This window comes from Falco cherrug, chromosome 13 (genome assembly GCF_023634085.1).
Source record: "Falco cherrug isolate bFalChe1 chromosome 13, bFalChe1.pri, whole genome shotgun sequence".
In the NCBI taxonomy this organism is placed as follows: domain Eukaryota; kingdom Metazoa; phylum Chordata; class Aves; order Falconiformes; family Falconidae; genus Falco; species Falco cherrug.
This window is the reverse complement of record NC_073709.1, coordinates 13515802-13542911: the sequence shown is the minus strand read 5'-3', so window position 1 is coordinate 13542911 and position 27110 is coordinate 13515802. Positions and strand designations below refer to the sequence as shown.

Genomic DNA, 27110 nt, shown 5'->3' with positions numbered 1-27110 from the left:
AAAACTCTTCCTTGTATGGGAGTACCAGATCTTTTACTAAGTTCTGGTTTTCCTATATTCCTTTATTCACAGCCTTCAACTGAGAAAATAGCACTTCAGTCATTAATTACAATTGTGTTCTGGTGAAGCATGTGGAATTATAAAAGCATACATCTGCTTTTGTCACTCAAGAATTTATTCATGGTGCTTTGGCTAATGCTAAAGATTTTTTGCCAATTCTGAAGGATCAAAACCATGATTGTTTCTTAAAGAAACTGAATGAAGAACTGCTGGAAGGATGAGAACTTGTATCTGTTTTTTCTGCTAATGTATAAGGATACTATTAAAAAGTATTCCACACGATAAATTTCAGTTGTCAATTCTTTCAGAAGCAGTATATTTTCAACAAGATGGCTTTGTCTTATAACAGTGCCTTAAATTTTCTTTTAAAACACTGAGTTACAATGCACCAACACATTCCTTTCCAAAATTCTGCAATGTGTACGGTAGGAAAAGCTGCCATGTTACATTTCAAAGTTGAATATACCCAGTTTTGGGTTTTTTAAAGGCTAAATTTATTCCATATTCACCACACAGATATCAAAAATTCTTACTGGACACGGGGACTGAAGAAATAAAGTCACTTTCTCATCCTCTAGCATCAGCTGCAAAAAAAGCCTCCTAATAAATCCTGAAATATTTCCAGAGGTTGGGAGGTTCCCACGCTGAGGAGAGGACTGGAACAATTCACAGAGAACCTGGGAATGCAAAATGACATCAGATTTAATATGATTCTACATTTAGATCTCTAAAATACAGCTCTACACAGCCATAATAGGCAGTACTAAGATCTACCTTCCAGTTATTCAAACCAGATCAGAAATGAGCACCACTAAAGAAAATATTAGCAGCAAATTAAGGGATTTTTTAAATGAAAAAAACTGACTACAGCATCAAAGTAATTGTAAATGCATAGACCATTCAAAAAGATAAAAAAATGAAGATAAAAAGTATTTAAAAAATAGCTTTTCCTAAAGCAAAAAATTCCCACTGCATAATGCAGTGTTACTACCAGCCATTAACAGAGAATGGTACCAAATTTTTTTACTGAAGTCCACCTGTTCCCAGGACACTGTCATTCTTAATGTTGAAAAATCATTTCTTAATTACACTTTTATCCAGCTAGGTCTGCAAGGTTAACAAATGTGAGAAAAATACCTGAATTTGCACTAGAACGTCAAACGCAAAGCCATATTCTGCAACAGCCCACATTTCCCTGGTCACAGACTGCACAGGGTACATGGTTGCACAAGCAAATTTACCTGGAAATCTCAAGTTACTAACATAGAAGATGTGTATGAAGCTTGATTTTCAAATTCCATTTCAGAAGATTTTAGACCTATCCAACTAAATACAGTACTTTGGATTTTGGTTTAAAGTTTATTCCTCTAAACCAAGAAGAATACAAAACTATACGTAGGACTGGATGGCCATGCCAAAACATTTTTTAAAGTCAGACTAACAAGCTAACAATTTTAATATAAATTTTTTCCAGTCAATGACAAAAAAAAAAAAAGTTATTTGAAAGAAAGGTATAAAAAAGTAAGAAGTTTTGCATGTTGGCTGTAGTTATTAATAAAGAAATTAAAATCTTATTTTTTTTTCTCTCTCACCTGTGCCATAAGTCTCTGGTTATTAGGATGGCAAGAGATGCATTGCAAGAAGAACGCAACCGTTGCATTTTCAATTGCTGTCCGCTGCTGAGTGGTCAACCCTGTTGTTACAGTTGAAGAAAGCAAGCTAGATCTTGCACTAGCCTGTTGTGCCGTCACATTGTGTCCTCCAGAAGTAGCACCAGAATGGCACAACAGAAATAAAAGTGCTGTCCACAAAGGATTGACTTCAGAGCCACCCAACCAATCCTTCATCATATGGCTGTTGCCAACTTCTGTCAAAAACCTGAGAACAGGAGCAACCAGGTCTGCTGTGATAGGCATTTTATTAAAGTGCTGTGGAACATGATGCCTCCTGAGCCTGTCCTGGGTGATATCCGTTGATTGTGCAGTGCAGTCAGAGCTAGAAGTATGGTTAAAGCAAAAACTAGCAAGACTTCTTACAAGCAGTGAAGGCAAACCTGAGTCCAATAATTGCTTGGTAGCTTCAGGAGACTGAGATGAGGCAGCAAGAGTAGCCAGGTGAGACTCTGTTAGTGCAAGAGGGGCTTGTGCGTTTTTAGAGTCATCTGTTAAAGATGAACTAAGGTCCTGCTTTTTGCTGTCATCAGTCATGGACAGTCTGTGTTGACACTGCATTGGAGGAGGAGTGATACCCATCCACCCCATGAGTAAGGAAAAATAATTTGGGTGGATGTGGCACATTGAGCAAAGCAAACTATCAACAGCCTTCTTCAAAACCATGTTGCAGGGAAGAGACATGGACCAGTTAAACAGTGACCTGCAGAAGACAGAAAATCATGTCAACACACAGTTTGCCACTCATATTCCCTTTTCTTAACTGGTTCATAAAACAACTTTACGTGATTATGATTAACTATTGCAGAAGCTGTTGTAAAACACACTGTGCTGAGCTTGAAAGTCTCTTTTGGATCACAGTATCAGCAAGATACTCATTACACAAAAGGCATTCCTCAACTGTATGTTTAAATTTCTTTCATCATAGTGTATTTAAAATAGATGTAAGCCGACTTTTCTGGCATGCTGCACATGAAAGACAGAATTTCAGTTTTTTGACAGTTACCACATAATTTATGCATTTTTGACCCAACTGCAACTTTTTCGTGCCTTCAACTCAGCAAGCTGCAGATATTAGACTCACAGACATGCGTGCACACATACTCATTTACACAAAGCTCTCTTAGTCCTTTGTAAGAACTAAAGTATTTTAATGTGCTTTCAAAAAAAATTTAAAATATGCTTTATTTGAGTTCTACCTAAAGATGTTGCAAAACAATGAAAGCAGCAACAATCTTGTTGAATGATGTTACCCTCACCATCGTTACTCAACCTGAATTTTGGACATGAGTTGACAACAGAATTATTCTTTCGAGATATTAAAATCTCACCCACCTTTGAACTCACTTCCATCTAAACACTATCTCACAGAATGCTAATCCAAGGCATATGAATGCAAAAGCTAATTTAGCTTGTATTATTCAGCTTAAATTTCAGAAGTATTTGTCAAATACTGAAATAACTTTTTCATACAGACTTGTTCAGAGTAGCTGAATTATTTAAAAAAACCCACAATGTTCTGAACTGCATTCACAGTACCTTGACCCCATAGAGTTACGTTATCTTAACCTTTACATACAGAGGTGAATGCACGCTTCGTGCCACTTTTTAAAGAAGTTTGGATGTATCATCATATATCACAGTCCCATTTGAAGACAAGGATTGTTTCTACATCTTCTGGATGGAAGTGTTATTCTATGCTTAGTATAAGGGTCTAGAACAGAACATGGGTCTAATAAAAAGTTACCTTTATCACCAGTCCAGTGAATGACTGATAAAAAACCCTCTCCAAAATGAAACACTAAAAAGTCAGCTCAGTGACCAAATGACCCATAACTTTGGGAAGAGAGTCACAATTTCCCAAAGCCCACGTATCACAAAGTTACACTTAAACTCTTCTCAAACTATATATTCACAGAATCCTTCTGCCAGAAATTTCTGGGTAAGTTCATGCTCTATGAAAAACAAGATTCTTTTCCAACTAGGTATTAAAAAATAACTAAGTAATAAGTCGGTATCCATCAACCAAAGCAGAAATGGAAAATGGGGATGACGAGAAAATACATCCAAGAAAAAAGCGAAATATCACATGGAAGAGAAATCAGGAGTTATAGCTGGAATCAATGAAAATATTTCAAAAGTTACAATATCAAAGAGGATAAGGAATACAAATGAAAAGTAATTTTCATTAGAAGAATTATTTACCTATGTAAGTATGACAATAATTCTTCCGTATTTATTAAAAATGTATTTTATAATTCTCTCCAGATGCTGGTTGATATGAATTATAGTTTGATTTGGCAGGAGGTAGAGGAATAGGGCTATACTGCAACATGCATACTCAAACTAGGTACAATAGTTTTATTAGTATTCCTGCTTTTTGTCCTGTGATGAAAACATATGCTCCCTCCAAAAGACAGGAATTCAGTTCTAAAATTCACTTTTGTATTAGTATAAATCTAAAAGGGCTATCCATTTTTGGAAGTGTAGTTTTATTAATGTTCTTCCTTTTCAAATGTTAAGATGTATCCTGAAAATGTAATTCTGTTAAAATGTATTGCTGAAAGACTGATTGACCTGCAATCTAAAATTCTTAAATTGATTACCAAAATGAACAAGCTTATAGTGAATTAACAATTATTTATATAACAGCATCACTGAAGTATTTTTGGAAAAGGTCTAGCTTGTAGTCGTGTATCTAAAGACTGTCATGTTGCACACACACAAGAGCTCTGTATGCTTATGCCAATAACCGTAAATTGTACATTTCCCAGTGTTCGAATGTTTGACTGTGCCTAAAGGAGACAGCATGACGTTTCTTAAGATGATGGAACATTTCTTAAGGGCAACAACAAAATTATGTGCTGTCAAAGTTCCTTTCACTAACTGGAATTGTGTTCAACAGTACAAATGAAAGACACTTTACTAGATAGAGGAATTTAACAGCTCTGCTTCTATAATACCATCGTGGTTGTGAAACAAAGCTATGTGGCTTCTCTTTTTCGTTTTGTTTCAACAGAAGAGATGGTTAAGCAACATAAATGAACAATGTCAGGTCATATATTTTCAATCTGGAGTTGCTTAAAAGTACACATCTGGTGTTTAGGGTGAATCCTTCTTTAGAATCCAGCAACATCCAGCAAATCACAGCTCAAGAGTCACTCAAGATTTGGTGCTTTGTTTCTTTCAAATCAGACTAACTAGAACAAAAGTGGTAACTCCAAAAAAAAAAAATCCTCCCATGCCCTAGCTCTTGGCTATCAGTTATAGATACTGGATACCATAAGTAATAAAATAATGCTTACATAACAGGATACTAATGAAGATCATGATTTATAGGTACTGTGGAAGTTACTGCAAACAATTTCAACAAGAACAGCCTAGAGTTATTCATTTAAAAAAACCACAAACAAAAACACGCCAATGGTTTACCTTTTACATTTTTGAATTTGCTGTTTTGTTTCAAATTTTTGTTTTTAAACACAATTATACCTGGAATATGTGAAGTGCAGTTTTGAGTTTAGAACTACAAAACTACCTTTTTAAATACCTTTTAAGTAATCACTCTAACAATCAGCTTCAGGGATGGCCATTTCCACTAAAATTTCACAACGAGCATTCTTCAAGTTGTATCATTTCAGTGAACAAAAATAATTCAGTTATAAAAAGTAGGAGGCGGAAAAGTTCACTTTACTCACTCAAACAGCTCTCTGTCCAGCAACGCTGGTAAATCATATTCAACAAGCAATTCATAACTGTGCCACAAAATTGCTGCTACGCAATGCAAATGTGAAGGAGATGGCATCAAAAGACCATACTCTCTTGTTGAGCTATTCGGACAAATGTAGCTGACCCGGCCACTTTTTTTCATAGCTGCAACTCTTGCGGAATCACTGACCCATTTCAGCAATGCTTGAATTCTGGAAGGCAAGATGATACGGTACATTATAAAGGGTCAAAGAAACACTCAAACCCAAATTATCTTGCTGTCTTTTTGTAGTCGGATTTACACATTTATCTCTTCCTTTGAAGCAAAGTTCAAGAATGAGCCTAAACTATGTTTTCTCAAGACTTAAACCACGAACAGGGAAAAAAATTAATTAAAAACACTTATCATTTTGGACAGCCAAATGTAAACTTTCTACAGCAGGTACCCAAGTTCTAAGTATTTGAGACAGAAGACAAACAACAGAATTATCACTTTTATAAGAGCAAAAAAGAGGAACAGCATTCTCTGCAAAGGATGCAAAGAGCTAGGAGGGAAAGCTGGAAAGCTTCTTTAGATTTCTGCATTTTTCATGCTATCTCATAACTATCAGATTTCAAAAAGTCTGGTTTTGTGCAGTAACATCAAGCCACTATTTAGCAGATTATTGTCGTATATGTTTCCACATGACAATCCAAATTACATTACCTATCTTTTGTTCCAGGGTCTTGAGTTGTTCCAAGCTGATAAAGAATGTCTATTGTGGAGTCAGAAGAGAGACCATTTAATCTTCCAAACAGTAAAGGGCTATTCAGATCTTGCCGCATTAAAAAAAAAACACAAACAAACAAAAAAGGGGAGGGGAAATAATACAAGTACTTACATACATATTTTTAAGAGTACTAATGAAATTATTACAGAATTGCAATATTAACATTGTATTGAGTTTTGCCATTAACATAAGGATGCAATTTTCACCACTATGCCAAAACTGTGCATTTTGTATGTTCAATGCAATGTTCAGCCTTACTATGAAATGAAAAATCATTGCAACATTCGTCAGATCCAGGACTTAAAAAGTTTAACTAGTAGGATTTCCTTCAACATATTCCAAAGACATGACGAATTCCAAGGTAACTGTCAAACCTCATGCTTCACAGAAGCAAACATTTATTTCAAAATGGAAGCTTATTTAACTCCAATTTCCACCAATGAGACTAAGGCTGAAGATCTCCTTAGATTATTTCCTATTTATCATCTACTCACTGTGTTCACCTCCTACCTTGTAGGAAACTACTGTCTTATCTAACAGCGTTCCAGCAAAAGACAGTAGGTTACACTGAACCATTAACCCATGGCAAAATAAGTCATGGAAGCCATTTTGAAAAGAGTGTTTTCTGTTAGTATCACCAGCTCAAAACACGAAAAATATGAATTCAGTTTTATTTATTTTAAAAACCAGAAAACAGCTAAGTAGTATGGAATCATTAATACAAAACCCCCAACGCATTAGCAGAAAAGCTACTGCAAAATGTCTCTGTGGGACATGGCTTTGTCGTTCAAGTGTCTTGATTATGTACCTCCACCTGTAAATATTTTTCAACACTTGGTGCCGTTCAGAATTTATACTGTCCTACAGACGATTACTGCCCAAATGTTGCTGCATTTGTTTTCCTTAAAACTAGTCATGGATGCTCTTTATCCTGAAACATCTAGACATAGTATCTATAGTAAGACACACTTTGGATATATCGCATGCCCTAATAATGTGTCTTCAAAACATTCACCTAATTATCTGTTCTACAGAAAAATCAAAACAACCCTAGTTGCACTGCTTTACTGTTGTAGAACTACCCACATATGAAGATTATGATACTTAGAAGCATAACAAAACACAATGGCAAACCAAATTCAGAATCAGAGAAGTAACACACAATTCTACTATACTTGTTCATTTATACGAGCAGTATTTTTAAGCAAAATCTGAAAAGAAAAACATTGCACTCACCTGCAGGATCACTCCCTGATGCTGAGCAGTTTCTTAGAAGAATGTCAATCAATTTTAGGCCTATTCTGGTGGACTGAAGCCCAATTTTTACGAGCACAGCCTCAATATTTGGAGAATGCATACCACAGTAAGGTGACATCAGTAAAGCAGCACATGTCTGCAACAGGTTGGCAGTGGGTGCTGCAGCGCTAGCCATCATTCCTTCTAAATCACTTATGTGAGTGAGGCAGTGGTGTAGTAACCTTAACCATCCGATACTGAAAAGGAAAACAAGAAAATGATACATTAGCTCATCTTTATTATTTTAATCTATAACGTAACTACCAGTATTAGATTCTAGGGCAAGTACTGAAGAAAACTGCTATGACATGATCAGACATCATCTGGAAAAGCAAATTAGAATGACTGAATTTAAGACTAAAATGTAAGATACACTAGTAATGTTGTCGTAATCATTGGTTTAAGAAAGGAAGCGTTTGTGTGTAGGAAGAGTTAAGAGTCTGCAAGTTTTATTACTAAAGTTTCTCCATATTTCTTGATTTACATACGTATTTATTCCAAAAGGGCCAACCTACTGAGGAGAAGGTGCAGGGGAGGGTGTTTATACAGAGGGATGGTAGAGGGCAGGTGTGGTATTGTGTGTGGGGGTTTTTTGTTGTTGTTTTTTGGAATATTTTTTTTGGTTGGGGATTAATTTTTGCTTTGTTTTGTTAGGGTTTGTTTGTTTGTTTTTTTAAATTAAAAGGAGCTGGACAAAACATAAATGTTAAACATGAAACATCACACTGCCTCATTTCGGCACCACTGGATTTATTCACATGTAAGGCCAATATTCTGCAATAGTGTTTGGCATTACAATTATACCCCTGCGCAGCTTCCCTGACATTACAAACTTTTAGGGTCATATACAACTACAATAAATGACAGTGAACCTTACTGAACCTGATTTTAAAAGCACACACAAAAAGTGTAGAAATTAAAAACGTGTTAGCCACTGCATCTCTCCCATGTGTCTTGTTCTTTAATAATACTGTTCTGTATTCCTTTTAAAAACAAATCTTGAAAAGTAAGCAAACTGTAATTGAATCCATTTGGAAACAGATAAGCTAGACTTTATTTATAAAAATACACTACAGTGCTGTTTAAACTAGCATTATGAATGAGACAGCAATCTTAAGTTGCATGTGAAATAAATGGCGTCATTTCCCTGACAAGTTCTAAACCAGCAAGGTTAGCTGTGAAAGCAAGTTAACCTTCCTCCCATAGCTCAAAAAAAGGGCAAACTTGCATAGTTTACAACTTTATTTCAGGAATCATTTACTCCTAAACATTTATCATTTTAGACAAGAACAAATTTTCTGTAATGTCTATACTAAAACTATATCTACGTTTATTGAATACATCTATCATATTACTACCATTACTCTGAGATAGTTATAAAACTAAGCTGAAAGCCACAATGAAAGACTTCCAGACATTAAGAATATACACTCACCTTCTTTCTTTAGATACCGATTACTTTTGTGTGACTTTAACATAACCTTTTCTGAAGTACAAATATAACAACGGTATAATTTGGCTACGAAAATTTGTTTTGCTGCTCTTCAACATCAAAGAACAATTTCAGTTATACAGCTTTTATCCAATATACACTGGACAGTATTAATGTTCTCCAGACTTACTTATTCTCTCAATTTTTTTCCCAGCAAAAGAAGAAAAGAATTTCCCAGGCTCTCTTTTCAAAATTAAGGTTCGAAGATTAAATATTTCAAAAAATAATGAATTTTTACAATGTAGTAAGCTAAATTACAGAATCGGGAAATCTCAAAACCCCACCCATTAAATTAAAGTTGAAGGACTCTAACACTTTTTTTTTTTTTTTAATCCTTATGGGTTTATTTGTTATTATTTTAAAAATGAGTACGAAACTAAAGATGCCACTTAGCCAAATAAAAGCTTTTGCAAAGGAATCTTGCTGATATGCCAGAATTGTAACAACATTCAGTTCCTATTTCTCAAGTGTTTGCAAAAAGCAATATTAGATACGACTTCCACAACACATCCCATTGTCCTGTTTCTATTCCTGCTTCAATACTTATGTAACTTTGTTGACTTCAGTAGGGATAAGAAATATGTTGCTACTTCAAGTTTTTTTGACAACTGTCTACCCATTAAAAACAGAGAACGTAACACTAAATGCTTTCCTGTGCTTTGTACCCTTTCATCACTGCCATAGTGAAACATCCCCTTTTACACAGGCAGGTTAAAATCTGCTTACATCTGCCTTCTGTAAAAAAAACCAAAAAAAAAAGGCCAAAAAAGCACAAGAAAATAAGGGGGGGAAAAGCAAGTTTTCCAAGATATTTGAAATAGATTCTGCAACTGCTACAACTCAACTACAAAAAACAGGTACTCATGAATACAGTTTGCTACTGAAAGGTCTGACTCAGAGCAGAAAACATCATAAAACCACCCCAACCCATGACCTGGCACGAACATCCCTCTGGCCGTTGAAACTAGAACCTTACCTTGTTTTAGAGACCTGATCCTCCGAGGGAAGGAACGGATTGTTGACGGTTGCAGACGAGGTGTTCCCGAAGGCAGTGAGGCCTAACAGTTTGATCTGAGAAAGGCCGAGTGTACTGGCATCCCGAGGGCGATGGAGGCGAAGGCAGACAGCTGAGGCAACTTCAGCTTTTACCAGCTGGATTTTTATATAGGTGAGACCGCTTGTGATAACAGGAGTTGACAAAGGCAACATATTGACACCATCTGCGCTTATTTCAACAGATACTGATGATGGGCAAGCTACAGAGTAAGACAAGAAGGTGCAACATAATTTAAAAATCTGTACCGGTTTGAATTTTAAGTGTTAAAACCTGTTAAAGATACAGAACGAGATGATTGAAATGATGGTAGGCAAACGCTACTACAGAACTGCAGCCGGAGCATTTGACCTGTGCGACGGTATATGCAAAAAGGCGTAAGCATTTTGATACATGGTGTGTACAGTTAGTTTAAAAGACTTAAGATGAAGAAAACGTCCTGTCAGTGTAAATGCCACATTTCCCTAGCAGGGCTACAACAGTAAGAGCTGAAAATCTCATGCTTTATTCCAGCAAAACCATTTTGCCTGAAGACCCCTGACCAATATCGCATTCTCACTAGGGAAAGTTCTGAGAAGTTTGACACAGGTTTTTGGTGTTTTTAACATTGATGCCACAAGACATGTGCTAAGCTAGAAGAAATCAGGCAGAAGCAAGGCCTTCCATTCTCAAGGTAAGTACAACGAACAAGTTTTTCAACTTATTTCACAGGGGTATTTCAAACAACCTCTCCACTTTAGCTCCTCTGATTATACTCCGTGTCACATCTAAATCCTACCCTTCAAATTTTCAAACCGGCATCCATGTCAGTGAATCTACTTACTTGCCAGAGAGGCCAGATGAGGCTGGATGTGGATCTCCTTGAGCAGCACAGCCGCGGGAAGGTGAATCGTGAGGTCACACCAAGCTTCCTCAGGTAAAAATATGTAGGACCATGCAGCAGACCGAGCGCGCCTGTGGGGAGGAGTAGCCTGCAACAGCACTTCAGCCGGCTGGGCAGTGGGGCTGCTTGAGGTAATTGAACCTTCAAAAACAGCACCAGTAACATCGATTATTAATGTTTATCCATAAAACCCAGATTAATTTACAACCTGAACTGCGGGTAATGCTTTTTTTTGGTTATCTCACCTGTTTTGGTTTATTACACTTGGGATGTTATCAATAATGACAAGTGCTGAGGTATTTTTCTTATACTCAGCCTGTTTTACATTGGCAGTTGACATATGCAGGTGCTCGAAAATTTGCTAGGGGACATACCAAAATCCTAAACTTCCTATCAAGAGAGTTCATTACAAAAACAAACCAACCAAAAAGGTGCCGGTTGAACAGTATGCTTAGAACTTGAACTCAGTTAATGCACAGTTAATATAATGATAATATAATGAAGGCTTTAAAGGTTCAAATATTACAATGGTAACATCAATGACTTTATAATCAAAGTCTGCAATCAAAAAGCCTTATCACAGAAGCTACTTATTTTTTTAATCTTAGCATGACTTAAGAGCGAAATAGGAAGTATCTAGGCTATGTCTTCCTTAGTAAATAGTATAGCACAGCAAGACCAGATTTGTGCTGGTCAAACTACAGGTACTTGAGGTGTTTCCCTTCAAAGTAGCTCTAGCCTGGCCCTATGACTGAATGCCTAGTAGCAGCTGGAGATGAATTCCTGGACATATTTTGATAGACTTTCATCCCAAATGAATAAAGTTCGTTTCTCAGAGAACACTACATAATGAGAATGAGAGTGTAGTAACTAAGAACAACCAGAAGGTTAATTTCAAAAGCACACTACTGACAAAGTAAAAAATTAAGATAGATGCACTCACAGCAAAACATGAAGAACTCGGGCACTTTGCAAGTTGGAAGATAAGGCATACAAGAATTCACCACCATATATGCTTATGATTTTTACTACTCAAAGTAATGAAGTACCAACATTTGCAGGATTCTTAATTTTACCTTTTAGGAATTCACGAAGGTCAAAGTAGATGACGTCTAATGGCCCCCTATTCTGCCCCTATTCTGACAAATAAATCTTTTTCTGTGGTGCTTTTTTTAAAAAAAAAAAAAAAAATCACTATTTTTGACACTCTTAAATTTAAATGACATGTCTGAATAGATTTCTCTCTGGTCTGACAATTTTTCCAGAAATTTTAAAAATAATCCTTTCCTTCTTCCCTCTTGACAGTGAGAAACAGTGTATGAATACATTCACAGACTACGCTAGGCTAGTGGGCAGCAACAGAAAAGATTAAGACATTACTAGTGAAAAGGAGCCTTTGTAAGATATGAAGAGTACATCTACATCTTAAAACACATACATTTTAGTTAACTGGCAGCCATTGTACTGATACCAAAACAGCATTGCAATTCTAACAGAAGTTTGATGCAATCAGGTGCAGGTGCGAGAGCAGCATCAGCCCTATGCTCCAGCTTCTCTGTTGGACACAGCTCCGGCTCATTCTGTGTCACCCAACTTTGCTGTGCTTCTCTTAACAGCTCCATTTAACCTGATGTGCTGTAAGTGAAGTCAGTGAGCCTTAGTGTGTCTGTGGTAGATGGTCAGCTGGAACTGGGTATTCCCTTGACCCAGGGGAGCAGGAAGGGGCCCACCTTGATGCATGACTACATCAGATATAGATCACTCCCTTTCCTTCTTTCCTCTATCCACACAAGGCCTTATTACCTGTGGAGGAGGGGCTAACCTCCTCCCCCAACATCGTCTTGAAACACCAGCAACCTCTCTGTTTAGAAGATTTAATAGTACCGCATCATTTGACACCGTCACAATAGTTTTTGTTAAGAACTTGATAAAGATTCAAATGACAAGCGGATATTAATGTAAAAGAAAGTAGTGTTACTTACCCAAAGGTGCAAAATTGTGAATTCCTTCTGCATTATCAGGCTCAGAAGCTAGGACTCTAGCTTTCAAACTGCTGTCTGTTGCTTTGGTGGGACCAGAATCAAGAAATTTCATAATAGTTGAAACCATACTTCTTGCTGTGTTAACAATAGCTCTTGTGCTCGTTACCATATTGTTACAAATAAGCTGAACACCACCTGTGTATAGCGGGCACGGGGAAAAAAACCCAACACTGTTCAGAAGCATGCAACAGATTCTAAGCAAGCAAAGGCCTATTTAGTAAATTTGCTCCTCCAGACACACATCTATACTCTTTCTTTAAGTGTCAAAAAAATCTACAATAAACCTTTTGCATAATGCAGTTAAAAGACATCCTTACCCATATCATGGAAAGCCTTCAGTGCCTCACTTGTATCCAACACTCGTAAAATAAACCAAAGCAGCGGCTCAGATAACTGACAAGTGGCGAGAGAACCCTACAAGAAAGCCAGTTAAGAAATACATGGTTTCATACAAAATTAGTATGACAGAAATATGCACGACTGCTCTCAGCCTCCCCTTTTAGTAGGCAAAAATCCCAGAGAGGAAATGCCACCACAGTTGACCTCTCCGCCACAAAACAGCAATACCATGTTCCGCGTGTTTCACTCCTTATGTAGGAGAAGTCTTTGTGGTAAGGAAAAGATCAAACTGCCAGCAGCAAGCAGCTGAAGGGAAATAAGAATACTGAGCGTTTTAAATACCCACTACTATGAACACAATAAATGTGTTTCCCACCTGCACATAATAAAATATTCAACCCATCTTCAAACCTTTAGCCAGGAACATTTACTGGAATATCAAAATGTCCTTATACAAACCCTCTCTCCCTCTACCATGGCCAATGGAGGAAGGCTTCCTAACTTCTGTTTAGTTTTCCAAGTTTATTATTGACTACAGTATCAACTAATTTATAATTCCCTTGAAGCACAGCAAGGAACTTACCTGTCTTCCCATGTACCCACAGGCCATGTAGGTAAGAATCGGCTGAAGCATCACTTGCACTGTTGTTGCTTTTTTACTAAGCGTGGTCAGGATAGTGAACAACCCATCTCCAACTGATATTGCATCTAAGCCACCGTGAAAGTTTTCATGTTTAGTGAGATGTAAGCCACTTGCACCTTAGTGAAAACAGAAACAGTTGATAGGTCAGAAACCAAGATCTAACAAACCATTACAGCACATAAGAGAACTCAAGGATATTTAAACTTCTTCTCAGTTAAATGTTCACATGGATTTCACAAACTACAAATGGGCCAGTTTTCAGGATCATATAAATTACTATCACTGTTCCCAGATATATACTATGTTCTTTACAGTATAAATAGGAAGACTTAATGCAGGAACTCAGGGAATTGAAACCCAAGTTAGGTAAGACCATAGAAATGTGTGTAATTAGCGAAGGAAATCAAGTAAGAACTACAAGAATCAGAATCATTCCAAGCCAGAAGCAACTAACAGGTATTAAAGATTTTTTTCAGATAATAATAGAAGTACACTTGTCAGCCAAAAATCCCCAAATGTTTAACACATATATTCCTATCAGAAATATCTCTCCTGGAATTCTCCTCAGTGTTATGTCTCAGGATTTATTAATGAGTATTTATTGAGTATTGATATTCAGCAATACTGATCACACATTGCTGAAATTGAGGATGGAAAGCAAAAGAACAGTCTTCCCAAGGAAGACATCACCTCCATAAATACAACTGTCTTACAAAGCATATGGCATCAAGCTGGAAGAGCTTTTAAAAGTGATTTTAGATTTGAGTGGGAGGAATCAATGGAATAATCCCCTTCCATTTAGAGAAACGGGAGCTATACTGACAAATAACAACAAAAAATAATGTGTTCAAATGATCTTTGGAACATGCCTTACAGAAACATTTTGGCAAGAGAATTGACAGCTGAAGTACTTTAATCACCTTTAAGCTGTCAAGAAAGATAATCTTGATAAGCACTGGATGCATGGAGACAAAGAAAAGTCTTAAGACTCAGTCTCTGCACTATCTAGAAAAGTTAAATGGAATGAATGATGGAGCCTAAGCCAACCAAGGTGAGTTTGCTGTGAAGACTTTGAGGCAAGGAGAAGGTAAGATAGGAGGGGAAGACTGTTGCTTGTATGATTGTATGCCTGTGTCAATGACAAAGCATAAAAAACTAATGAAATTAATAGACAAAATGGTCATAAAAGAAAATCCAACAAATGTAATGTGACAAGTGAATTACTCAAGGCCATCCTGGTCTGGACCAGCTGACCTGCCAGGTGCAGTAAAATAACATTATTAGCACAAAATTTGAGCCACTACTTATTAGTACACATCTGCAGAAAACCCCTTGTTTATCTTCCCTGGGTAGCTAGCATGCTGCACTAGTTATCACATGTTTACTACTATATGCTGATAACAGATTTTTGGATCGAAGACCTTGGCTGCAGTCTTCGAGAAATGTTTTCTTTATAGAAATTGGCTGAAGAGAGCTTAATACAATTCTTCATGAAGGAAGTGAAAATGATGAATAGCTGTGTTACATCTTCCCAAAATACACATACAAATTAGTTTCAATAACCCATATTAATATACATATTGGGAAGAGCAATCCACTGAAGGGTCAGCTGGCCCTGTCCCCTGAATTCAATGAAAAAAACATTTTGAAACAACACTATCTTTCCAAATAGCCTTTCTGAAAATGCAAAACAACTGCTGGACAGAAATTGGTGGTTTAAAAAGACATCAAAGTTGAGGAGAAGAGTATCTGAATTTCAGTCCAAAGAAACACATACTCAGAACAAACTATCATTCCCAGAACAAACAACTTTCAGTCAATATGACACCAACCACCCAGAGTAAAGGAGGAGATGTTCTGGAATTAATTTCAGGAAGGTTCCAACAGCGCAATTCAGGCTTGTCAAATCCTGCCTGCTGTTTAATTTGACTACTGGAGATGACTACTTTTTCCTCAATTGATTTTATGCCAAAATGAACCACAAGTCTAACATTCACATGCTCTCACCCCAAAAACATACTGCTCTCTGGTAATAGCACTGGTTAACACTTTCACACCTGCTTAAAAGAGACTAGCACAGAAAAGGCCAGAGATACTTCTTCAAAACAAGAGAATCACTACAAAGAGAACAAAGTTTTACTACTATGCCTGAAACTGAGTGCAAGCTCTTTGCCCATCCTGCAAAATGTTCTTCCAGTTATTGCGCGTGCCACAAACATCCATGTTATTTCAGCCAGTGGTTTAATTTGTGCAAATAAACTCTACGTTATCATCACGGGTCACAAGCAAGTCACATAAAGAGAGTCTCTCTGAGAAAATGCACCTTAGGTACAGATCTGACAAACAGCAACTTTGCTGTTCAAGGTATCATCAGCTTCCTCACTTGTTGGCAGTAAAAAGATCCCACCCACAAATGTATGACTGGAACACCCAGAATATGCTGTTGATGCAATTTCTGGTAAAACAGAGGAATAGAAAATTTTAAGTATTCTGTGCAAAGGCCACAGCTGTAACTTGTCTTTTACAGAAACAATTAAAAAAAGGAAAATAACGCAACAGATAAAGAACAACTGAGGTAATGTGTCTATAGAACAAACCAAAGACTGATCCTAATTAATGAAAAAAGGCATGTGACGGGCACAGATTGAAATACAGGAAATTTCATTTAAACGTTGAGAAAAAGGCTTTTCTACTTTAAGAACAATTGAACACTGTAACAGGTTGCCCGCAGTGTTTGAGGAGTTTCCACCCTTGGCGAATTAAATGCCCAACCAGACAAAGTACTAAGCAAATCTGCCTCTCAGATGACCCTGCTTTGTGCAGTGAGGTTGGACTAGACAGTCTCTAGAGGCCCCTTTCAACATGGACCATTCTGAGATTCAGCAAATTCAAATGCAAAACGCATTCATGTCTAAGTACTGTCTCCCACCTCATATTAGTTTTTTATCACATACCTATCCCCCCTTCACTTGTTATCAGTCTTTTTTTCCTGTCGTTTCTGTGATACGTTCTTTCATGTCTATACTTAATTAGTGAGTTTGTAGAAGTGTTAAATGTTGCACCACCCCAGAAGGTCTTCCATTTTATTTACAAAATACTTACCGATAATCATTGCCATAGCACTGCTGTTACACTGGCCAAGTGCAGACAAAATCTGGCTCATAATTTGTTGGTTGGCTAACACCAAGTCTGCTACATATGCAGTTGATCCTTGAGTATTAGGGTTGCTTCCATTGCCATCTTTGCCTCCTGAAACCTTTTCTTCATCAGACACACTGTCTGTAGTACTGCTTGCTACTGGAACACGGGCACTATATTCTCGGTTACTGGAAAGTGGCAGCTGAACTAAAATGTTGACCAGCTTTAACAAATCAAACATAAGTTGATCCCTTGTCATTTCTCCACAAACTGCTTTAGCATCACCTGGACGGATAATATTGGCAAAAAGCCCTCCAAAACACGCTCGAGCGCCCACGGAGCTGTCTGAGCCGCTGCGAGACATCACTTTGTCCGAACACGTAATGTAATGATGTACAAGGAAAGTTATAGACTCAATTACTGCGGAAATAGTGCTAACTGATACAACTTCAAAATTCTGTTCCAGGGTAAATTCCAAGAGTTTCACTTGTGCATCCAAGGGGCCCTGGCCTGTCTGGAAAGCACCCCTGAAAGAAAGAAAGAAAAAAAAAGAAAATAAAGAAACAAAACCTCCAGATATTTCATTGTTCAATATTAACAAGTTAAATAGGTTTGGCTGTTAGTGGTTTTTTTTTTGGCGGCTTGATTTTTAAGAATCAAAAAGCACACTAGACTTCCAATAAGTAAAAATCCAGCCATTTTCAGAAATGTGTGTTGAAGCACAGATCACATCTTTCACAAGTCAAGCATTCTTAAATTTTTAATATACTGGTCATTACACAGTCTGTAGGACCTGCTCATGCTATTGCTTTCCTGATACCATGAAGGATTAAAGGTTCCTTTGAAAAGGTCTAGGATCCATATTTTTTTTAAAAAAATAAATATAATCCAGTTAATTTTGTAGGTATAGGCTTAGAATACAGTCCTGTTCAGTTGTGGATGAAAAGTTTCACCTGTTTGCAGGGAAACTTCATGGGAGGAAGTAATCTAATACTTCAATATCACTAAGATTATTTGTTTTCTAACAGGAAATTATGATGTGTTTTTTCTTCCCATAGTTTTTTGGCTTTGGATTTTGTTTCAGCCCCCTGAGGTAGAATGAAGAATGGTCAGGTTTTAGCCATTTCAATAGTAACTCTACATCAGACCATGATAAGTTACTCAAACTGCCACAGGCTGGTGCTTATAGGATCTCTTTCAGGGATAATTTTATCTTCCCAAGCGCTTTTATGTGTATACTGGCAGGCTACAAAATTAAACCTTTTGAATCAGTATGTTTAAAACAAAACTGCTAATTCTTGAAGCATTAGTTACTGATTTTTCATATATTTCTCTGTATTTTTGACACCGATTAATTTTACTATAAATTTTAAAATTAAATACAGAACAAACCAGTTTATAGACATAGCCATGAAGAAAATATTTGGCATTTAATTAGTTCTAACAAATACTGCTTTTCTTCATAATCAATCTTATGCTTTGACCAGACATGGTGTACTTCAATAACTACCATCTAAACTATTTTCTGATATTTTGCTTCCATTTTATGACATTTCAGTCCCACCTTTGATTTGTCTCAGAAAAATCGAACACATTGCAAAAACTATCCTTTCAGTGGTCTCATTAGCTTAATTCAAATAAATTATGTCATGCAGACACACATTCCAAGAACCACTGTGAAATAATGATTTTACTGTATTATGACATTTCTTGTCTAAGCGACTGATCATCAATGTAACCTGAAAAACACCACCCATCCAATTGAAGTTACTGAAGTAAACTCTCTTAGAGAAGGCTGAAACTGTTTTCTGTACAGTTAAAGAATAGGTAACACCGAAGTGCCACCTACTGGGAAGCCAGAAACTGAGGAAGCTCATCCCTATTTGTAGGAAGCCTTTGTCTAGGGATGAGCAAAACATCAATACCAGAAATAAACAGCAATTCCTAAGCTACTTCAGACCAAACAATTGTCACATTTCCAGTGTACTGCTGTACAACAGTCTTGTGCCCACCAACCTAGCCTTGAAGGAGCAGAGCTGTAGAAGACAAGCCATAAGCTCTTATCTCTCCCCTGGCCAGCAGCATTTCTCTACACTAGTGGGGAAACACATCAATAAGCCCCAGAAGGACAGTGGGGCAGAGGAGGTTTTCCACTGTCAGGTGAGGAAAAGAAGAAAAAAACCCAAGGAACACACATATTGCATAAACAGGATTATGCAATTTCATATTTTAATCCTACCATGTTATAAAAGCCATGCAAATTATTTTCACAATCTACAAATAATTCTTAGGAACTTTCATTAATCGAGGCCTCGCAGTGTACTTTTCTCTTTTTAATAGGTAAGCTCTTCCACAGTGCCCTTATTTCAAGGATTACTTTAACAAGGCTTGTATCTTAGCTCTAGATAAGATCAGTCCAAACAACTGTTGATGCCTCTGTTCACTGCCCCTCTCACACCGAGGCTGTGTGTGGATTCCAGTCGCCCTCTTCCACATGCCAGAAGCAGCCCAGGCCCCGCTGGCAGTACTGCCCCAACACCTATGATCTCCATCCATATATAAGTTGACAGTATGACAAGGCGAGACATACACATCTTAATTGTAATTGACACTCACATAGATCTTGAAGACAAAGAGAGCATGAAAGGAAAAAAAAAGTTAAATTTACCTTTCTGTTGAAAGAATATGTATTAATTTCAATAAAAATTCACTGAACATCTGAGGACAAGTTGAAGAAAGGTGCACTTGTAATCGAGTAAGAAACTCTTGCATAGCTTGCGTCGCTGTTGGCCCAACCTGGAGGGAAAGGCATTTTATTAAGTATTGTGTAAAACTGAAATGTCTTCAAGAGCATTAAGTAGTATCTAACAAGAACTTGTTCTAAGAACAGAAAATTATGATGTAGCTTAACTTGCTTTTTTTACAAGGTTTCACATAAGAACTATTCCATATCAATTTATATTGTTTTCCTATCACTAACCATGAGTAAAAAGCAAATAATTCAGTTCTTTGCCTAAGACTCCTCTTACAGCTTGAGACTTGATCTTTTCACAGCAATGTACGACTACACTTCACACAGAATACATTTCTATGCTAATCTGTATGTTTTTCCACAAACTACACATTTACATGTAAGCGCTTTAAATTAATGGTACTGCACAATGCTTAAGTTCTGGAAAAGACCATGTACTTTCTGGAAAGTACTGGAAATAACAGGTGTTTTCTGTCTCCCAAAGTATGTGTTTCTGAGACTCCTGTCAAATATTACATACAATTAATTTAACTTGAGCTTTTTTTTTTTTTTTTCCCCCATCACTATTCACAGATGTTTCAAAGACTGCAAAAAGGAAAAAAGCCATTAGTTGAAATCAGGAGAAACAGTAGACACCACACGAATTCAGAAACAGGCAGAAATTAAACAACATAATTTTAAATTCTGGAATTACTAGATATTTATATTTAATCATCATTGGCATTTTTATCTCAATCCAGCAAGAGTTCAGTAAACTGACTGAACTCTGTTACTTTTTTCATGCAGGCACCTATGGAATCCTAACATGGAACACATTAACTGACATATCACAAAGCATTCTCTCCCTTTGGTAAGTCTCCAGATGCTTGTAAAAACGTATGATTGCTACTCAGAGTGTAACACCAACATGACTTCCCTGTGATTGCTCATCAGAACCCACTAAGACTATAACCATAAAAAAAAGAAAGCAAGGATATAACACATTATGAATGACATACATTCACGTCAACTGTATTGAAATCCTATTACAAAGAGTTTTGCCTCTATTTTAATTGCTAGTTAGTTACCTGTGGACTGTGTTGATTTGTTCCATGAGGATTAGTGCCAGAAAGAAATTTCACTAACACATGAATGAGGTTTGGATCCGACACCAACAATTGGGCAGTACTTTCCTGAGCTCCAATGGCACTGCTTGGACCAGCTTAAAAATAAAGACATCAAAATTAAATCCATAATCTTAAGCACTCAGTGTAAATCAAACATTTACACTGCATATCCCTCATACTTGTTTCATGATGTGTAAATATTCTCAGCAAAATAAGCTACCAAAAGCTGCTTACTCAGGACTACAATTTTAAGAGTAGGGTTTTCAGTAAGTACAGCTAATAAAGCCCCCCAAAATCTGTTCCACCAGCGTTCCAAGCTTGCTAAGGCAGTATTCCTGAAAGTAGAGCTTCCCCTTGTAGAAGCAATATATACATTTTGATTTGTTTCTCTTTGCTATTAAAACACCCTAACAAGGCTTAAATGCATTTGTTAGTTTGCCAAATACCACATGGTCTATTATCCTGTAAACAAGAGACATTTTTGTCTTTGGCATACTCGGAGACTTCTCACCATTGACTAAAACTGTAGGGACCTTAACAGATAAGGACTCTGAAGACCAGAATTAGAATTAAAATACACCCTTCAACGATCAAACAAATGATCTTTATTAATGTGAAGTCTTACTCATCATTCAGTAGTGGTATATTGAATCAATTCAAAATACAACTTGAAAAAAAGCATAGCTACCGACTGAATAAAAACCATATTCTTACAATATTACACCTAGCTAAATGAAGTTACAGGTTATTAACATGCTGAAGATGCAACCACTTTCAGATTACCTCATCATATATAAACTATTAAATCAAGAGGAAATGATGCTTTGGTATGAGAGCTTGGCTGGTACCCTTTTGCATCCCAAGATAAGATTCTTAATTAGGGAGGCTTTTAAAAGAACCAAATCCTGAACTACATGCTAGTCATGCTGTTTACCAGAGTCTTCATCATTCATAATAATTTCCTTCAACTAAGGGAAGTTAAACTAAAGATCCTAAGCAGGAGGGAAACATCTCTGTCAAAACCAGAATTAAACCCTGACTGCTTCCATCCCCATTGTAAAGCTTTCAGAGCAATGAAGTAAAAATAGCATTGCAAACACACTTCAGCAGAATGACACATATGAGCAGAAATGCTTACAGGAAGATGGAAGGAGAAGGTAATTCACAGTAAGTTTTCCCCTTAACAAATGCCATTTTATTTTCAAACAATAAACCAATTTCTTTCTTCAGCTGCATGCAGAAAACTTACACTGGAAGTATTCCTTGTACAGCTACACAAACCATTTTGCATTGATTTAACTACATTAGTAGTGGAACAAGACTGCATGGCTATGACTGATGGCATGGGCAATAGCTGGAGTTGAATAAAAGAAAGCACCCCACAGTATTCCAGTTTCATTGTATTTTAGACAATCAGGCTGCTCTAGTTTACATTTAATAGTGCAAAGGATGAAAAGGTGAAGTCTTGTCTGCTGGGGACAAGTCTATAAAAAGGAAGTACAAAATTTCACAGGTTCTCTGAAACAAAAAGCATTTCAGAACAACGCCTTCCACTGCAGGACGTGCCTTGGAAATACCGGTCTGGGTGAACTGATCAAGTTTATTTTCCCCTGCTGAATCAGCACCCCTGAACATCTACTGAAGTAAAACACACAATACACTGATCCTCCTTCTAAGAAAACTAGGTATGTAGGCTGTTGATGGGGGTTGGGTTTGGTTGTTGGCTTTGGGAGGTGTTTCTGTGCATATCATCATACATGTTAAAAATGAATATGGCACTCAGGTCATTAAGAACACTAACTTGCTAAGCTCAAGCCCTTGCATGTATACTTAGACCTGTTATATTACTGCCTTTTGGAGTTTTTTTGGGGAAAAGTTCCACTTAAAAACTTCTTCGAAGTTTAAGACAAATCACTGTCACTGAAACTACATTCAACTGCAGCTGGCATAACTAATCAAAATGAGAAGTTAACCTGAATCTGGTTATTCTGTTTTTTCATAGTTTTCTGAAACATTTCATTGTTTCAATGTAATTGCATCATTCCAACTTTGTATATGACTTCAGTTTTGAGCTACATGTCACCTGAGTTTGTCCAAAAGTACTTACTGAGTATCCAAATTGATTTTAAAATGTGTAAAAAGTGCCCAAAGTTTTTGTATTTTTATTTGAAGAAGGGTTCAAAGTGCTTTTGTGCTTTCCTGCATTCCTGAATGGTATCTTCATTGACAGAAGGTATTTAATTTTCTTCAGAGACACCAAATCACCTACGAAGTCTATAAGGATCATGACCAGTGTGACACAACAAAAAAGTAACAGTCAATGTTGTTTTTTAAACAAAACAAATCAAACTCTCCATTGAAACTACAGCTTTTAGAATACGTATGCTTGCATTTTTCTGAACAGGGCACAATTCGGGTGTAGCTTTAAGTCATTTAATTTGTTCACTTGGTGTTTCTCTGAAAGTAACATTATTTTAAGAACTCCAGCATTTTCGTGCTGTTTGCACCTTCACTTGTTAGGTTTGTACTGTAACTACAAAATTAAATGTGGCTACTTGCAAAGACTTCACATCTTAATACAAGCAGATGTATGTTAGAACTTCCCCCAGCATGTACAGTCCCAGCCCATCTTCTTTTGACACACAATAGCCAAGTCATGCTAAACCTCAACTCATTTCCTTCCAGGATTAAAAGGATCCATAGTTTTCCTACTGTTTTATGATAGGGTTGGTGCCATAACTGAATAAATACAGCTTGATTACTTCATATGTTATTTTATTTTTATATTTTATATTTAACAGCTGAAAATATCCCTACAATGTAAAACCCCACTTTTCTTTCCTACATTGTATTTTTAGTCTGACATGTTTCCTTTGACATTTTAACTACAGATTTCAGGATGCATCTACATTATCTACTCTGTCAGGTGTGTTTATCCTCAAAACACTGCTCCCAAACAGTATTTCTGGTGACAACAATAAAAGATAAGCAAAAGGGCATGTGAGGAGAGCATGAATAGTTCTTACTAAAGGAACAGATGAGTAAAGGCACCATGAGAATGATTTGACAGATTACAGCTGTTTACTTTAGAGCAACTGTAGTGCTGAAATACTTCTTAGCCAGGTATCATTGTAGATTTGCTTCTATCCACCTTCCTTTACCTAATGTTAAATGCTTTTAGACGTCACCCATCAAATACTGATTTTAAACACCATCCTTGCAAAATTTGTCCCTGGAACTTGTAAACTAAGGTCATTGCTCCAAATAGAAATGACGTGGGCATTGGGTTTATCCCTGAAAAATATCTTGCACTCCTCAGATAAGAGTTTCTGAAGCACAGAAATTACATAGCCTGAGCTCCTATTCTGATGACATTTATCAGCACATAATGGCATATTGAAGTAAGATTTTCTGACCATGAACTGACCTGGCCTACACAGTGGTTACTCATAAAATCCCAGCACAGGCCAGTTCCCCATAAGAATCCGCCCTATACTCAGGTGGGGGAAGGAACCAACTAAAAAGCTTTGATTAATACTATAGAGATCTGGGGTTTTGGAAAAATAACTAAGAAACGGCTTTGAAAAAAAATGTTGTCAGGATGAGATCTCTAGAACCACCTCATTTCTCATGACAAAAACTTCTAATTCATTGACCTCTTGCAGAAAAAGCGACTGACACCTTAATCTTCAGAGTACAATGGTTCAGAAGTGGGTTCAAAGAGACTACTCATAAAATGCAAATAAGGCAAGACCCTTATCTAGAATGGATGGAGAAGTATGAAAAAGCACTGCACATACCCCACACACATACACACACACCCTGCCCCCGCCTTTTCTTTTTCCCTTTTGTTTCCTTTCTTCTTTTTCAATGGAAGACGGGGGAAAACAGAATGGCTGAATCTATGTATCAAATGGCAATAATGAATCTCAGCTCAATAAAGCAAACCTAAGAAGGAGGGTCTGTGAGAAGGCTTTGAGATCCAATGGTTCAGAAAAAAGGGATAGTGGGATTTTCTCAGTGCTAAAATGCTCACCTGCAAAAAGAGTTTATCGAATCATCTATAAGCAATTATATCTCTAAGTTGTTTTTCAGTTTCTGAAACAGCAAATATGATTATCTAAAAAGGATTATGTCAAGAAGAGGTGCTTTCTTGTTTATTTAAAAGGCTTAGTGCATCTGAAAAGGGTTATTACACCTGAAATCATCTGAATAAAATATTTTTAGTGGTGGTGTTTTTTTCATCAGTGAAGATATTCTGCAAATGAACACGTCTGGGGGCTTGTTGTATTTTGGGTATTAAAAGGGCAAAGAACCTCATTTTATAACCACACACATCTAGCAAGACTAACCTAAATTGTTCCCCATTAACTGTAATTGACATCTTAATGGTTTAAACAAAAAAGAAAAAAACCCTACCCATAACTTGGCAATACAGTGAAGATATGTGAACAATTTGTACTTCATAGCTTAAAACATTACAGAATTAAAGACAAATGCAAGAGGAAGTTGACTCCAAAGACAGTTGACATGTGACATACATTTCACCAGTCTCAGGACCAACTTGTCTTTAAATTGTTTGTTCTCTACTGGCTGTATATATTTAAAAAAAAATCCAAACCCCTATCTCTCTTGGAAAGCAGGATCTTGCAAACTGTAAGTTGATAAGAACTCCTGTGAGACACTGTCTGCAATGGATTAAGAGACTATTATTAGTCACAGTTCTGAACTAAAGCACATGGAAACCAAAATTTTTGATTGGAAAAGTGCTCTGATGGATCCTACCTTCAATTGTCAAGAACTGAACAGAGATTATTTCACTTCTTAAATGTGATAACTCAGTGCCATTAAGACAGAATATTATCTTGACTCATTGGCAGCTGAGGAATACTGGCACAGAAATTACCTGATGGGTGCTTAAACCTACTTAGCTCCTGGTTCTATCATTGAGTATGGGGAAAGGGGCAGTTAAAGAATATTTATCTGTGTTAATCCACACACATATATAAAAGGAGACACACTTTCAATCCTTTAATTTACCCTCCAGCAAGCTTGCATCTCCAACTCAACTCCAACCTTGGGCTCACAATCCTATATACACAAAAATGCACAACCACATCCATGTGCTGAGGTGTGCCTGCGATGAATCACAGTGATTGCTTCTGAGCAGCTTTTCATTCAAATCATCACTTGCTGATCTCAGGCAACTGCTAAGAAACTCCTGCAAATATGCAGCTGCCTGTCAGCATCACAGCGTAACACTGAGCTTTGTACCACTTGGAAGAGATTCACATATGGTCTCAGTGGTACACACAGCAGTTTTTGGAAATTGCTAGTCTACAGTTACTAATTGGAGTGTTGAAAATATAAACGGGTGTTAACTGCAGGCACTGGTATCCTACAAATCAAGCCACATTCTATTCTCAAATACCAACAACAAGATGGACGTCTCAGTTTGTGAATATCAATTAAGTCTCTTCCATTAGTTTACTCACAGCTCTATTGCTTCACCTAACAGCAAAAATTTCAGTAGACTTTTGAGACTGATCTCTAAATAACATCACAGAAGAGGGACATTAAGTGAAAACTTGAAGAAAAAAGTGCATCCAAAACCCAACAATTTGAAATGGCATATATGAGAAAAGATTCATAAGCATCTTTGAGGAAAACTGTGGGGAATAGCTGTGTCATCACAGGGTGGCAAATTGCTTCATGTAAGTGTGATCTTCAGGTGGCTCTGGGTTTCTTTCTTCTGTAATTACTACATATGTTTGGAGTGAATACAGAATTTAAGAGTTCTGACATGGTCTAACATGTAGGGTTTAAAAGATTCCAGTCTCCCAGTTCTTACTGTTTGCTTACCTTCTTTAGCTTTGAGGACAAGGCCACCAAAGCATTCCTCACGACAGCTGCCCTATGATAGCAAGCCATTTAGAAGCTTAATGTCTTCATTTTAAAGTTACAACCTTTACTTTCTACCCGTCTTGTGGCAAAATCTCATTCACAAAGCAAGATTCTCTCTAGTATGTAATGGAGCAATGTACAGAACGTAAGATATCTGATGTGCATAGGGAAATGAAATGAAAGGGCTGGATTTCTTTTTTAATAGATTCAGCTTCTAGGGGCTCATTTTCAGATAGCTTAACATAAGCAGTAA

General features: G+C 36.9%; 1 protein-coding gene across 6 annotated transcripts in view; it reads right to left on the bottom strand.

Annotated features, from left to right (window-relative positions):
- The window catches only part of BIRC6 (baculoviral IAP repeat containing 6), a 183177-nt gene that overhangs the window by 75285 nt on the left and 80782 nt on the right, over positions 1 to 27110 (bottom strand). For 5 of the 6 annotated variants that reach the window (XM_055726249.1, XM_055726253.1, XM_055726251.1 and 2 more), the window contains exons 44-56: positions 20915 to 21048; positions 19764 to 19891; positions 17060 to 17622; positions 13898 to 14073; positions 13293 to 13389; positions 12916 to 13110; positions 10874 to 11074; positions 9973 to 10252; positions 7445 to 7701; positions 6145 to 6253; positions 5429 to 5650; positions 1653 to 2433; positions 594 to 737 (exon numbers count right to left, since the gene is read on the bottom strand). In XM_055726249.1, the coding sequence (XP_055582224.1) occupies positions 594 to 737; positions 1653 to 2433; positions 5429 to 5650; positions 6145 to 6253; positions 7445 to 7701; positions 9973 to 10252; positions 10874 to 11074; positions 12916 to 13110; positions 13293 to 13389; positions 13898 to 14073; positions 17060 to 17622; positions 19764 to 19891; positions 20915 to 21048 (3287 nt within the window). The remainder of the gene's footprint in view (positions 1 to 593; positions 738 to 1652; positions 2434 to 5428; positions 5651 to 6144; positions 6254 to 7444; positions 7702 to 9972; positions 10253 to 10873; positions 11075 to 12915; positions 13111 to 13292; positions 13390 to 13897; positions 14074 to 17059; positions 17623 to 19763; positions 19892 to 20914; positions 21049 to 27110) is intronic. The other variant, XM_055726252.1, reaches the window with a different exon arrangement.